The sequence below is a fragment of the Xenopus tropicalis genome, chromosome 8 (genome assembly GCF_000004195.4).
Source record: "Xenopus tropicalis strain Nigerian chromosome 8, UCB_Xtro_10.0, whole genome shotgun sequence".
NCBI lineage: Eukaryota > Metazoa > Chordata > Amphibia > Anura > Pipidae > Xenopus > Xenopus tropicalis.
Window position 1 is genome coordinate 31,844,800 of NC_030684.2, and position 14,673 is coordinate 31,859,472.

Consider the following 14,673-nt stretch of genomic DNA (forward strand, 5'->3'; position numbering starts at 1 on the left):
ATACTGAACCCAACGTTGGTATTGAACTGAAAATCAACCACCCCTGATCCCTTTTGTACATACCTGCCTGAATCCCAATGACCCTCCATCATACTGAGCAAGGAGCGATCATACCATCCTACAGGGCACTGCAAAGCTTTATGGGCAGGGGCACACAAAGCAGATCTGCTTTCCTCCACCTGGGTGGAAAACGCAAGCAGGGGAAAACAGACAATGCATTTTTATGCACCCCTGCCCTGTCAGCCTAAATTACAGATGTAAATACCTACAGTCTATCAAATCTGCAGGGATACTCTTTAAAAAAAGTAAACTGTTTGTACACAGTAGCAATGCCCTATGGGTTTATTCAGGAGTTAGGGGTCTGGGCCAACAAGTGATCTCCAGTAGTGGGTCACAGGCAGGCTGAGGGATATCACTACCCCAATCCCCCAGTAATATATGCACCATGTGCCCACCAGTCTCTGACTTCACTACTGGGGCAGCTTTGGAGCAGGTCTATATGATATTTAGAAAGTTTGGGCTGGGTACCATTGTGGTCTGGGACAGGTCAGGACATTCCTAACCTCCTATCATAAGCACACATGACCTCACAGCATTCTTGTTAAACAACATTATAAAATATATCACACTCAGGCAAATAAGAACAGATCTTCAAAGAGAATGCAAAACATTTTAATTCAGCAGGTGAAAATGCAACTATTGGACTAGAAGATGAAGTACAAACGAGTTCTACTTTACTCCTGAGAGCAATCACTCTATTAATACACAGACCCCCTCCCCTGCTCTCTTAAGAACAACCCAATTCTCTTTCACATCCCCTTACTGAACTAGAAAGTCTCTTTGTTTTGCAAAGATTAGCCCTGCTAATATGGCTTATTGTGTAACCCAACTTCCCACGCAGGGATTTACAGTGAGAGACGGTGTTCAGTGGTCATTACCCCATAACAGGAGAGCATTTGCATATTGGGTTAATTCTATCTCTGAGAAAATGACTGCTATCACTGCCTAAGAGCACAATAAATAACATGAGGCAAAAAAATAGAAAGAAAAAAGAGGAAGAAAGCCCTTGAGCACACCCGCTGCTGTTATTAGCCATTCACACGGTAGTTCAAGTGGATTTCTGGCTTGATATCACACACAAAGGAAAGCAGGTTCTCCAGAACCTTCTCTCTGTTCTTTGCATAGTTCTGCTGGATAATGGACATCTTCTCAGTGGTTTCTTTTTCCACCTCTTCTAAGCAGCTGCCATGTGAGCCGAGAGCCTGCAGGAAAAAAGCTGCCAAGTCAGCAATGCTTCGTATTGAAGAGTCAAGTCAAACTTGTGAGCTCATGGATCAACAGAAAGGTCACTGCCTGCTTAAGATCTGCTTGTTTGGAAAGGCTGCCAAATGAGTGGATCTCTCCCTGATTTGGCAACCCACTCACTTGGCCAATTATACCAATCAAAGGACCAAAAATCAGATCATGCTTAAGGTTTATGGAGATCCTATGGATAAGGAATGGACCAATGCATTGACATCATCATCGTCGTCTGGGAATTATAAACAAACGTACTGGCCCATGTACGGCTATACACATTAGGAGTAGCTCGTTTGACCCTTGGGTGGGCGATATCTTGTTAATGCAATCGCTTGGCCCTAGGGCCCAATGATTGCATTGCAGTGGGAAGTGAATAGGAAAAGTTGGAGTGAGGACCGCATCAATGAGCCGATGCAATCCCCAAGCTGGTGAAAAAATAGGCATGCCTGATCGACATCTCACCAATTTTTGCCCAGATATTGGTCGGAAATGCCTGTCGCAGGGCTCAATACAGGGGCTGATAAGCTGCCAAGACGGTCTTAAGAACCTGAATTGGCAGCTAAAATTTGACCATGTATGGCTACCTTAATTTAGAGAATACCGTCCTTCTTCCCACAGCCCTAATATCCCTGTGCAGTGAAAGGTGAATTTGAAAGAAAAAAAAAAGAAGAAGGCGCTTTACAAGGCCATTTAACAGCTGGCCCAGGCAGTTCTTGACCTTAAATCTAGCAGTATAGCATTTTCATGCCAATATCCACCTATACAGTGTCAGGAGGTTTCCATAACAGTAAATGTAAAACAGCATGGATGGTTCGGAATTTCTCAGCTTTCCATGTGTGCCATTAGCCTAAAAGAATGACTTGTTCTATATCATTAACCTTTTACTTTGCTAATCAATCCTGTAATAGCTCTGCCATTCAACACTGCTGCAAGTGCAAGCCATGAGACTGCTATTGTTAGGATCCCAATCACGGCACAGAAATAAGCTATTATTTACTGCAATAAGGAAGTTAAATGTGTCCTGTGACTTCAAGGCGGGGGGAGGGGGGTGTCCCTAAGCAAGCCAAAAGGGGATGTATGATGGTATCATGTGATGATTTTTCCATCAATCTTAATCAGAATGGCAAGCAGCATGCAATCTCATGAGCAGACAGTATAAAAATGCCTTGTACATACAATAAGCATTGTCATTCTCTCTCATACTCAGCTTTATATCCCACTAGATTGAAGTTAAAAAATAAAAAGACATTTATGGGCAAGTTATTTTAGTTTCTTGCTAGCTCTAGACTGCAATCTCTGCAGGTCATCAACGCCCATTGTATTACTAACCAATATCTGGATCATGTTGGTTGTGCTCTAACGGCCTTCAGGCTCATCTTTCTGGGCTAAAGTTTAATCAGCCCTCCCTTCACTGGGCTCACAATATGGGGACAGACCTGTCAGTTTTGCCTGCAGCTCTTACTCCTCAGGATATCGAGAAAGGGACAATATGAGTGTCCCAATGCCTCTGCTCTAAGAGACAGAAAGCACTACTAGCTATTGCCACCCAAATCCTATACTTCTACAATTAAACGCATTGTGTAAAATTGAACATAATCCTCTGTATGAAGTTACTACTGCAATAGGAGTATGCAGCACAGTTTATAAATATATATGATACATACAGCAGCCTCTTTGGCTTTGAAATCTTTCTCTCTCTGAAGACGGTATTGCTCGATCTCAGCTTGCGCCTCCTCTTTGGCCTGTTTCAAACGCCGGTTCTTCCCTAGCAGAGAATAAAAGAAGGTTAAGTATTATGGGTTGCCCTAAGGAATCATGGGGCCTCAAACTACTTAGTTAGCAGGGCCTTTTTACCTGGGGGGAATGATTAACCCATTGGTCACCTGGGTGCCTGGGCTAAGGGCTGTGCTTGCAAGTAAAAAGGGGCACCAAGGGAAAATGAATGGAACTGTTTACAGTGAACTGGATGCCAATGCTGCGGGCTAACATTCATTTATGCCAAGCACTGGGAATAATTCTGGGGAAAAAAAAGTGGAATCATGGGTAAAAAACATCCAAGTTACCTCCAAATAAACCCTATAATTTCTCCCTTTGCCACCAGTTTCTTAATCCAATTGCCTTGATCCACCAGTTGCCCCTCTGCACTTGCCATTGGCCTCTACACACTCTATAATTATAATACAATAAAAAAAATAATACTAACTAGCCATAAAGCAAGTGGATTTAAAGGGGTTGGTAAAACTGACTGCACCAAATTAAAACTCTGAGGGGGGAGCAAAATGTCCGAACCGTGCGTGTGACAGGGCGAGGCAGAGAGCAGACGAGAGAGCAGACCCGCAACATCCCTCCGCAAGTGCACAAGCCCTAGCAGCCTAGTACGGGCATTATTCATATCACACTCGCTTACTTTTCCGGGCTTCCGCCACTCGCTCGGCCGCTCTCTTCTCCGCCTGGAGCAGCTGCTGGATCCCTGCTGACTGACTCGCCATGACAGCTCTCCGCTCTCACCCGGCACTACGGAACCTTCTCAGAACTCCCTGGGTCAGCTGACCAGAAAGTCGCGTCACTCAGTCCCTGTCCGCCGCATCACGTGAACGCCCCATAAGTAGCCCCGCCCAGCATTCGTCACGTGATGCCCACCCATTTTATGATTGTACTGTGCTTTCTGCGTTAAATAGCTTGTGTGGCTAGTTCATTCGGTCTATTGTGGCTGCTGGGAGAGCTTTTATTGCTTAGTTATCAGTGTTAGAATCATGGGTGGGGGGAGTAACTTGAACTTGCTTGCCTTCTAGTGAAACATGGGCCAATATGAAATACTTGGCTTTTGTATGCGTTACAGACTTATAATACACAAAAGCTGTGAATATCGTGTAAGTTATATCCGAATGTAGCCCGCTTTAGTTGGCAGTGCTGCTACTGGCGCCCTTATGGCTTGCTTCTGGCGCTAACAGGAGTCCTGAGCCCTATGGGGGTAACAGGGATTCTTTAATTCTATGGCGTGCCTCCACCCAAGGGTGATAGTGTGGGACTATAACTCCCTCCCTGGGAACTTGATATTACACTGTAATCTTTGTCAGGGCCTCCACACAACTCCCGGCACCTTGCCCCTTCCCGTGGGGTAGCAGCTTACCGGATAGTTACATAGTTACATAGGGTTGAAAAAAGACCAGTGTCCATCAAGTTCAACCCATCCAAGTAAACCCAGCACCCACAACCCACACCTACCAATCTATACACTCGCATACATAAACTATAAATACAACCACTAGTACTAACTGTAGATATTAGTATCACAATAGCCTTGGATATTCTGATTGATCAAGAACTCATCCAGGCCCCTCTTAAAGGCATTAACAGAATCTGCCATTACCACATCACTAGGAAGGGCATTCCCCAACCTCACTGCCCTCACTGTGAAAAACCACCTACGCTGCTTCAAATGGAAGCTCCGTTCCTCTAATCTAAAGGGGTGACCTCTGGTGCGTTGATTGTTTTTATGGGAAAAAAGAACATCCCCCAACTGCCTATAATCCCCTCTAATGTACTTGTACAGAGTAATCATGTCCCCTCGCAAGCGCCTCTTTTCCAGAGAAAACAACCTCAACCTCGACAGTCTCACCTCATAGTTTAAATCTTCCATCCCCTTTACCAGTTTAGTTGCAGTCTCTGCACTCTCTCCAGCTCATTAATATCCTTCTTAAGGACTGGAGCCCAAAACTGCACCGCATACTCAAGGTGAGGATAGTAGGTGATCCCTTGAACAGGAAAGAGCCAGACACACGATGATGTGATGAACCAGATGAGTGTCTTTATTTGGGGTAGAACCTCTCCAGGAGTGGCATACATTCATCAGGGCACATACTACTTAGCTTCACCTTAAGAGAACCTCTCTCCTGTTGGGTAACCCACGGTACTCCCGCCAAGTGATCCCATTTAGGTGCTCCCCCCTGTACTCTCGCCGAGAGACCCTCTCTTAGGGCTCTCCCCGGTACTCTCGCCAGGCTGACCCACCTCAAGGACTCACCCCGGTACTCACGCCTGAGGTACCCTCAGATTAGGAATCTCCCTCTAGCAGCGGCTTGATGCACCTACCTAGACACTTTGGGCCCTGATCTCCAGCTGATGTATTGCTTGTCTTAACCCCACTACCACTCCTGGAGGGGCAATATCCGCCCGTTCTAACTTAATGACCTACATGTCACTCCTGGAGTGACCTATCACCAGAACTTACTGACCAATAACCCAGCCTGTAGTACTCCTCTACCCAGAGGCAGTCCCAGGACTAAGACCTCACAGCACATGGCTGAATCCCTTTTTATAACCTGGCACACCACCCTGTGGCTGTAACCCGAACTGCAGGGATACTCCCTGTTAACTACTGACATCCCAGACCATACCAAGTGCCCCATTAACCAGTACCACCCTGGGCCTGTGCTAGGGGTGTCCATCCTACGGGGCCATTTTTGTCAAAACCCCTACATGTATAAACAGTGCTTAGTGATCTCAATAGTTATAATCACGCTTAGCGATATAATTTATGTCTTATGACTTGTTGGAACGTGTGTTATAATAAATAATGTAAAATATTAATATATTAGAAGCCACCTTGGACCTCCATGACCCCTATACAAGCAGTCTTAGGCCTAGCTTTGTGCGTCAAAGAAGGCACGCTTCAAGGGCTTTCCTCCAAGCTGTTTCTTTATAATATAATTTTGCTGTGTGGCCCAGTAACCAATAATTTTGATATAGAAAAAAAGACACCAGTCTATCAAGTTCAGAGACCCTGTACACATTTGTATTGATCCAATTGAATGTTCTCATAGCTATAATCAGCTTTATCTGCCTTTAAACCATATTCATAGGTTATTGAGGCTTCAATGAAAAAATAGGAACCAATTTGTTAAATTGACTCATGAGCAAGTGCCGCACGTTACATCCATTTTCTGCTTTCTGCACGGCAGTTGCTTTGGTGGCTGTTATTCATCACACCTCCTGGAAACCCATTCCCTTTTATCCTCTCACAATATATAGCAGTATTTATTGTAGCGAATATGAAAAAAAAGGATAATTCTCTGCTCCATGCGATTAACTTTTCTCCTGCAGGGAAGCAGAGCTCTTTAAAGTTGTCATTCAGCCGTTTTCCAAAGACGACTTGAATAACAACAATAACCACCTTTAGAGGTGTTCTAGAAACACGGGCGCAACAGGGAGTAGGAACACGACAATAGCAAAGGCATTTGAGAGTGAAGGGATTTGCGCAGAAATGAGCTTAAGTGTTTTAACCATTAAATAGGGCTGTTTCCACAGCTATTTTTTCTTCTGAAGAGTACATTCACTAAGTAGAGGAAGCAGGCCTGGACTGGGATTCAAAATAGGTCCTGGCATTTTCAAGTATAGACACCCAACCAATCCCCATAAATAGTAACTAAATAGTAACTGTCTATGAAATCTTACAGCAGCCCCTCTGGCATTTGCCAGAATACACAGATTGCCAGTCTGGGCCTCAGTGGAAGTATATAGTTTTCTCATGCTTGGATCAGGACATATTTAAGAACCAGTGTCAAACCAGAAGAATGGCAAAATGATGGCCCGGTATGGAACTGACAGTGACATAATGGGCCTCACAGCAAAATCATTTGGTTTTTGAGGGCCCTGTTTACCCCTGTTCTTTAGAAAGATTACCTTACTTGCAAGTGTTGGTAATGACCCCTGGGCTTCCTAAAATTGGGTTTGCAGTCACTATTCTTTAACACCTGTAAATGCTCAACACTCTCTTTTGCACCTTTGTGGTTGAGCTACAAGTTCTTGATTTTAGTTCTTTGGGTAATGGGTGCTGTGCCGCTTTTTTTCATCTTGTGAGAAAACAAAAGGAATTCTGGGAGTGAATTCCAAACTCTTAAAAAAATCCCATTTACATGGATTTATCCTATAGGCTACAGCTCACCCTCTGGGTTTGAAGCTGAAGCCAGGACAATAGCTGATCAGATTCTGATCAGCTTGTGAGAGGGAGGCAAAATATGCGAAAATTGGATTCCAATGACAATAATGGCAATGAGATAATCCATTGCACATTCCATACACTTTGCCTGCCAGTTTGGAATTTTTAGAAGCATCTTACTGGGCCTGATAGCAGGGCTGGAACTAGGGGTAGGCAGACAAGGCACATGCTTGGGCACAACAGTGGGGGGGGGGGGGAAGGGGCGCCAGGCACATACCTCTTATGCCTGCCTTTTTGGGGGGAGGTATGTTATGATGGGCATTTGCCACAGACACTCACTACCCAAGGCCTGGCACTGTCTGAAAAATGGCAAATACCAGAGCTTGCCACATAGCTGGTATTTTACCTGCCTAACCTTTTAAATCACAGTCCCACCTGCTTTATATCAGTGCCCGTCCCCTTTTATGCTAATCCCAGCACCAGCCAGTAAGAATAAAGTAGACCCCCCCAATTTATGTTTTTTAGGGGATCTGAAATTTTAACTGTGAATATGCCTTGCTTTTTAGGATTGCGTGTGGTTATATTTTCTTTGAGACGTGAGACATGAATTTATTTTTATAGTTAGCAAGTGCACTGCACTTGTAGTATGTTATAGAATGACTTATTCCTAGCAACTTTACATTTGGTCTTCATTCTTTTTTCTTTATGGTTTTTGCATTATTTGCAAACCTTTCTATTTCTAGCCTTCAAATCAGGGTCACTGACCCCAGCAGCAAAGAAAACTACTGCTCTGTGAGACTACAATTTTATTGTTACTTTTGCGTTTTATTGTTTATCTTCCTATTACTTTTGCTTATAACTGCCTGGTTGCTTGGGAAAATAAGGCCCTAGTGACCATATGACTGCTGAAAAACCAGTTAAAAAATTTTAAAAAATGAAGACCAATTGCAATTTGTCTCAGAATTTCACTGTCTACATCATACTAAAAGTTAGTCTAAAGGTGAACTACACCTGTATATTGGAAATATGTCATAGAGCAGCAGTCTTGAGACTTGAGGTTCATGACCCCATTGGATATTGTGGCTGTTCCATGGCTGTGAAAAGTAATTTCACAAATAGACAAAAAAGGTCTCCTTTGTTTGATACTCTGTGCTTATTGACTAATGTTGTGCTGCCTTCACGATAAAGGACAGGGGTGTATGGCAAACCTCATTTATCCATTTTTAAAAAAAATAGCTTTCAGGAGTTTTGGTGACAATTCTGTACTTATCATCTCTCTATTAAAAGGGAACTAGGAAGGTTTTATTATTTTTTATGATAGTTGAGATAAAAATGATTCTTTAGAGTTCTTCCAGCTGTAAACCAACCACAGGATATGGTGATAGTCCACTTTAAAAACAGGGCTCTCAAGAGCATGACAGTGGTATGTTCTGTTCTATGTAATTTATAGTCTGTCACAGGGTTCGGAGCACAGCTTGCATGGGCCCCAAGAGATGCAGTTTTGCTCCCCTTAGCACTGCAATACTCCAATACTCCATAATATTTTATTAAACCTGGTGTATGTAAAGTCTATATTAGGTTACAAACAGGTGGGATGTTTGATGTATAGGTTTTAAAAATCACCTCTCTACAGTGGCAGTTTAAATAGATAAATAAATATATGCAAGGGTTCTGTTGGTTCTTTCCACCTACTTTTCACATAATGCAAGCTGGAGCCCCCCAGTACACTGATGCACTTTCGTCTCCCACAGGCTTTTCAGCAGAACATTGTAACCTTTATAATGCATGTTAATTTTTGGGTTTGAGTATAGCTGAGATGTAGCCTATGTTACTAATTGTGCCCTTTTAGGCTGATGTCCCACGGAGAGGTTCAGTCGCCCCCTAAACGCTCCAAAATGCATTTCCACCGGCAACAAAAGGAGTCGCTGCTGGAAAGCAGCCTTTGGTATTCTGAAGTCCTACAGTCAACTTTGTGTGACTTTGGAAAGCCAGAGTGATGTGTAGGTCTTTTTTGCCGGCAACACCTATTGTCAGCATTGTTTATTTTTGTAGCCATGACAGGTACCTGCTTCTAGTAGCCCCATGTGTCTTCACCCTAAAAGAGGAGTCCAACTTTGGGAGGATCTATTTATTTACCTATCTACTTTCAGGCTGCATTTTCTATAAAGGCATCTAAGGGCCCAAGGTTAGGGTAATAGCTTGAGGGGGCTTAAAAATTCCCCTAGCCTGCTGCCAGTCACTATCTATCTACCTATCTCTCTGTTTGGATCCAGTAAATTAAAGCACACATTTTAATTAATTCATTCATTTTTTTAAAATTTAGTTTTAATTTAGAAAAAGAACCTGTAGAACAAATAGGGTAACTTTTTGTTTTTGTAGCTGTGCATTCAGAATGGCCAACTTGTGTGCAACCAACTAGAACCCTAGGAATTAAAAGCATTGCTTCAGTTGGTTGCACGCATGTTAGTTTTCATAGCTCGCAGGGATGTTTAAAACTGAATGTTACGGAAAAGCTAACACAAATTCCTCCTTTTTTGCAGGACAAGGAAGGTGCCCCTGAAAAGGTATGAAAGATTTTAATTTTTAGATTTTTATGAAAGATTTTAATACTCCTAGACAAGCCTGGATGATTGGGGGCAGGTTAATTCCCTGCATGCTGGGCTGTGCAAGGGAAGCATTGTTGGATGATGGGGATACTGGCTTATCTTAAGTGTACTCAGTATTATTTGTATGTAATTTCCTAAAATAGCTGGACAGTCTTATGACCTGTGGAAAAATGACTAAATCTGCATAGCAGTGCCATTTCCTCTGACCTCTCTGCTGTCTTCAAGGGCATACAACTCTCCCATAATCTTACAGGCAAAAATGACTCCCCGAGGACAATGTGACAGGTGATGCAGCACACAGATAGACGGCCACTAAGATCTGTTTTACTAATAGTCCCACTGAACAGAGGAGAAAAAAATGAAATTCTGGGGTATAATTAGCAATGTTCTGCAAAGCGGTTTTTAATCTCGCCACTAAATGGCTTCCTGCAAACGGCTACCGTCATCTTAATTAAATATAATCCCTGCTCTGTTGGTTTCTGCAGAGGAGCCTCAGAGAGTTGGTGACACAAGACTAGATAGTGCGGCGCACACAAGAGAAATGTGAAGTTGCACTTAGTAACTCTCATATTAACAGAGCATTAATTGTATTGCTGATAAGGGAGCTTGGTTGGTGGAATATATGCAGATGCTACTGAACAGATAAATTATCCTTGAAGGTGGAAGCCATCTATGCAAGAGCTTTTATACAGTTATCTAGTGGCAAAGAATGTCCTAGAACGCCAAACTTGATAGAAGTCACCTCTCTGCCTTATTTACAATGGGGTTTTTCCTAAACTCTCTCCTATTACAGTAGGGGCTATATTTATTGAGACATTTAGTTGTCACTTGGTAGTGGGAGTTGTAGCTTAACAACAACTAAAGACCACAGGTTTCACAGCACAGAGAAAGCAGAAGCTATATAGTATAATAGTGTTTTGTGGGCCTGTCCAAAACAACACATTTCTTTAGCGGGTTGAGGGCAGGCCTGGACTGGCAATCTTTGGATTTTGCCAAATACCAGAGGGGCTGCTGTAAGATGCCATAGGCAGTCACTATTTAGTGGGCCTGTGGGGTGCAAATTACAGGTTACTGAAGGATTTATAAAATTGGCAGAGAAGCTGGGAATGTTCAGGTTTGACTGATGTTTGCCTTTTCCTTCACTCAATCTTGCTAACAGATGGCAGAGCTTTAGAAGGTGGAGGAAAAGCCAGGTACTTCCAATTTAGGCAGAGATTACTATAATGGAGGTGCAATTGAAGTAATGGCTGTGCATTTAAGGGTGTTACATGGGTGAATGTCTGGCCACTCACAAAGCAGGTTACAAAGCAGCTAATCACTCTGAGCCTGCCAGTTCTCTATCAGTCAACCCTGTTTTACCCCCTTGCATATATCGGGCCCATTTCATTTTGTCAAACCCCTACCCACCTGCCAACTGCCATCTGACAAATGAGATTGTAACATTCCATAGTAAAGGAAAACTACTAAGTAGCACATTGCTGCAAAGGAGAAACCAGATGCATAGAGGATTTTAAGATTTTAGTCATCCACACCTTGAATTCTATTCAGTTAACTGACGAGCTACACTTCCAAGTTGCAGTGTTTTCTGCCAGCTGTAAAACAGCAACAAAGAATGAGTCCTATGTGCCATAGGCCTTAAAGATATCTAGAGCCTTTGCAGCAATGCTATATTCCAACCTTTTAGCAGAGCTTTTTCTATCTGGTTAGTTAAATGGGAAGAATCTATTGAAATGAAGAATCTATTATGAAATATTTGTATGAGTAAACAAGGAACTCTGAATGCTATGAATAATAATTAGTAACAAGTGATAAGGGCTCATTTACAACTGCAGCCACAACTTGTTGCATGCATTAATGCCATTTATTAAAGGCACTTCCATTCTCACAAGTTGTACAAGTGCGCCTATTGACACAGGTGAACATTGAAGCCACCGCCACCTTCAAGCTAATGGTAATATGAGGGTAACCCCTCTGGCTGCATCAGTAGATGAAACAGACTTGCTCCCAGTGATCCAATGGTTCATAATGATGACAAGCAGCTGAAATGGCGCAATCGCTACTCTGAAAAAAGTTGATCTTTTTAAATCGTCAAAGCACACACCCACAATTTTATTTGTGTTTCAGTTTTGTCACTGTGCTCCACTCAGCCTTAATGGTAGTGGAATTGTGTGTGGGGTGGGGGGGGGGGTAAAGCACTTCTTTGTGGGTAACATGCATGTTGATTATCAGATGGCTTCTACATGGTTTCAATAATCAAAATTGCAGTGCAGAGAATAGAATGGGACAGCTAAATACTGTTTTGGAGTATCAATTAATTTACATATGCTGCCCCTGTCTCCTCAAAGGCTGCTCCGTTTAGCCGTTAGGCTAATGCCACTCGTAGTCGAAAACCGCTTGCCGAGAATACGCTACATATGTGTATGCACATGTAGCCAATATCCGCCCAAAATGAAAAGTCATGTTTTTTGGCAGATGTAGGCTACATGTGCCTGCACCCGAGCATATTCATATTCACATACTCGGCTGGCATTTTTTTAAGCTTATAAGAACACGCTACGTGTGGCATTAGCTTTACTACTCTCCAGTCCACCATTATACAAGTTTTCCCCACCTGCCCCCACAGCTAACATCCAAACTGATCAGATGGGGGATGATAAAAAAACAACACCTTAACAATTGTTCAGAGATTGTTGATATAGTTTCTTGCATACAATAATGAGTTTTTATAGCTCCTGTGGTCAGGGCTGCCCCCGCCATGAGGCAAGGTGAGAACCTAGTGCAGAGAGCGCAATAGCTGGTTTACTATTAAGTCTACATTACACATAATACATGCTTGATATAAACCCATACATGTAGAAAAAAAATGGCAAAACCAAGATGTTAGTCTCTTACAATTGGGTTTCAAATAACCAATCTCAGCCTTTATTAGTCACCCCTAGGAATTTTTCTCAAGCTTGTGTAGGGGACTGCATGGTGATGCATGATGTCACACCCACCGTGTGTGGCGTCTCACACATCAGTGTTGGGGAGGTGCTGTCTCTCCCACACACCCCTACCTCCTTACCCCCCAAGTTCTGTCGCCAGATTCCCTATGGAAATCCATGCCAGAGGCTGGGCCCACTTTTTTTTTTAATTTCAAAAAATATATAACAGCACCTTGCAAAAGTATTTCCCCCCCCCCCCTTGGTTTTTACCTATTTTGTTACATTCCGACCTGTAATTTAAATGTTTCTTAATCCTGGGCTCAAGGTAGGCTAGACAGGCCAGGCAAGTTATACACTTGGTGTGACAGGTAGTTAGGTTTAGTTAGTGAGCAGCTTTTGGCTCCAACAAGGATCATAGAGGGATTGTTATCCTGGGTGTACGGTTGCCCAGAGTAAGGTTACCAATGTACAGACCTAGGGCTAGATAGTGAATTAGGTTCCACTGGGGAGGAGTATAACCTGAAAGCTGGGAGTAACCCATTGTTGCCCTGCAGAGATAGAGTCATTATGACCAAGTACTGTGAGTACAGCCTGACCCGTGATAATACTCCTATTTGGATCTGTCCAATAAATAGGTTCGTGTTTAAGTTCAAGAACTGCTGATGCCCATCATTTTGCGAGTTACAGTTGCACAACACCTTGGCCTCCAACATATGCAAGAGCTCACGCCTGGGAGAAATAGTATCAAACTGGGTAAAGTTAATATCTTATGGTACTACAAGCACCTAATTTTCCATAAGCTTACCCTAGCATTGCTCCCCAACTTTTTCTATATATTTAAATATTGCTTATGGGTTAAAAATGTTGGGGACCCATGTCATAGGGTGATGCATTAGCAGCTTGTCAGTGCAGGCCAGGGTCAGGGTCGCTGTTGCAATGAGGCGAGTTAAGAAAATGGCCTCAGGCAGCAGCGCCTGGCAAGTTACCAGGGGCAGCAAAAAGCCAATCCTGGTAACTTAAGGAGACGAAATTCCGATTTTTAAATTGGAATTTCTTCTAATGTAGAGAGCGCTATTGCATTACCGATGCATTCCCCACCTAACCGCAGTTGTACATTATGGGAGGGTGATGCATTAGCAGCCTGTCAGTGCAGTGTTAAGTGCTGTACATTTCATAGGTTGATGTCCTGAAGACATACATCTTGGCAGAACCCAGAAGATAAAGAAAAATATACAAATACTGCCTATTGCTGAAGAGGTTTGAACATTCAGAACATAATTTTTCTTAAGCACAGTGAACCCCAGAGAGAGATCCATTTACTGTAGCAGCCTGTCAGCGCAGGGTTAAGTATAGTGTACCCCAGAGGAAGACCCCATTATGTAGCAGTCTGTCAGTGCAGGGTTAATCCCAGTGTACACAGGAGAGGATACCCCTAGCAGCCTGTCAGTGTAGGGGTTAAGCCAGTGTGCGCCAGAGAGAGACCCATTTACTGTAGCAGCCTGTCAGCACAGGGTTAAGTATAGTGTACCCCAGAGGGAGACCCCTTTATGTAGCAGTCTGTCAGTGCAGGGTTAGTCCCAGTGTACACAGGAGAGGATACCCCTAGCAGCCTGTCAGTGTAGGGGTTAAGCCAGTGTGTGCGCCAGAGAGAGACCCATTTACTGTAGCAGCCTGTCAGCACAGGGTTAAGTATAGTGTACCCCAGAGGGAGACCCCTTTATGTAGCAGTCTGTCAGTGCAGGGTTAGTCCCAGTGTACCCCAGAGAGATATCCAATTACTGTAGCAGCCTGTCAGCGCAGGGTTAAGTACACTGTACCCCAGAGGGAGACCCCATTATGTAGCAGTCTGTCAGCGCAGGGTTAAGTACACTGTACCCCAGAGGGAGACCCCATTATGTAGCAGTCT

The 14,673-nt window shown here is 43.4% G+C and overlaps 1 protein-coding gene across 1 annotated transcript; it reads right to left on the minus strand.

Moving 5' to 3' along the window:
• Positions 1 to 656: 656 nt before the first annotated feature.
• On the minus strand, positions 657 to 3,807 carry atp6v1g1 (ATPase, H+ transporting, lysosomal 13kDa, V1 subunit G1). The gene is made up of 3 exons (NM_001005022.1): positions 3,707 to 3,807; positions 2,964 to 3,064; positions 657 to 1,262 (listed from the first exon to the last, which is right to left on the minus strand). Exons 1-3 carry the CDS (start codon positions 3,786 to 3,788, stop codon positions 1,089 to 1,091), a joined length of 357 nt encoding a protein of 118 aa, NP_001005022.1. The 5' UTR covers positions 3,789 to 3,807; the 3' UTR covers positions 657 to 1,088.
• Between the last annotated feature and the right edge of the window lie 10,866 nt (positions 3,808 to 14,673).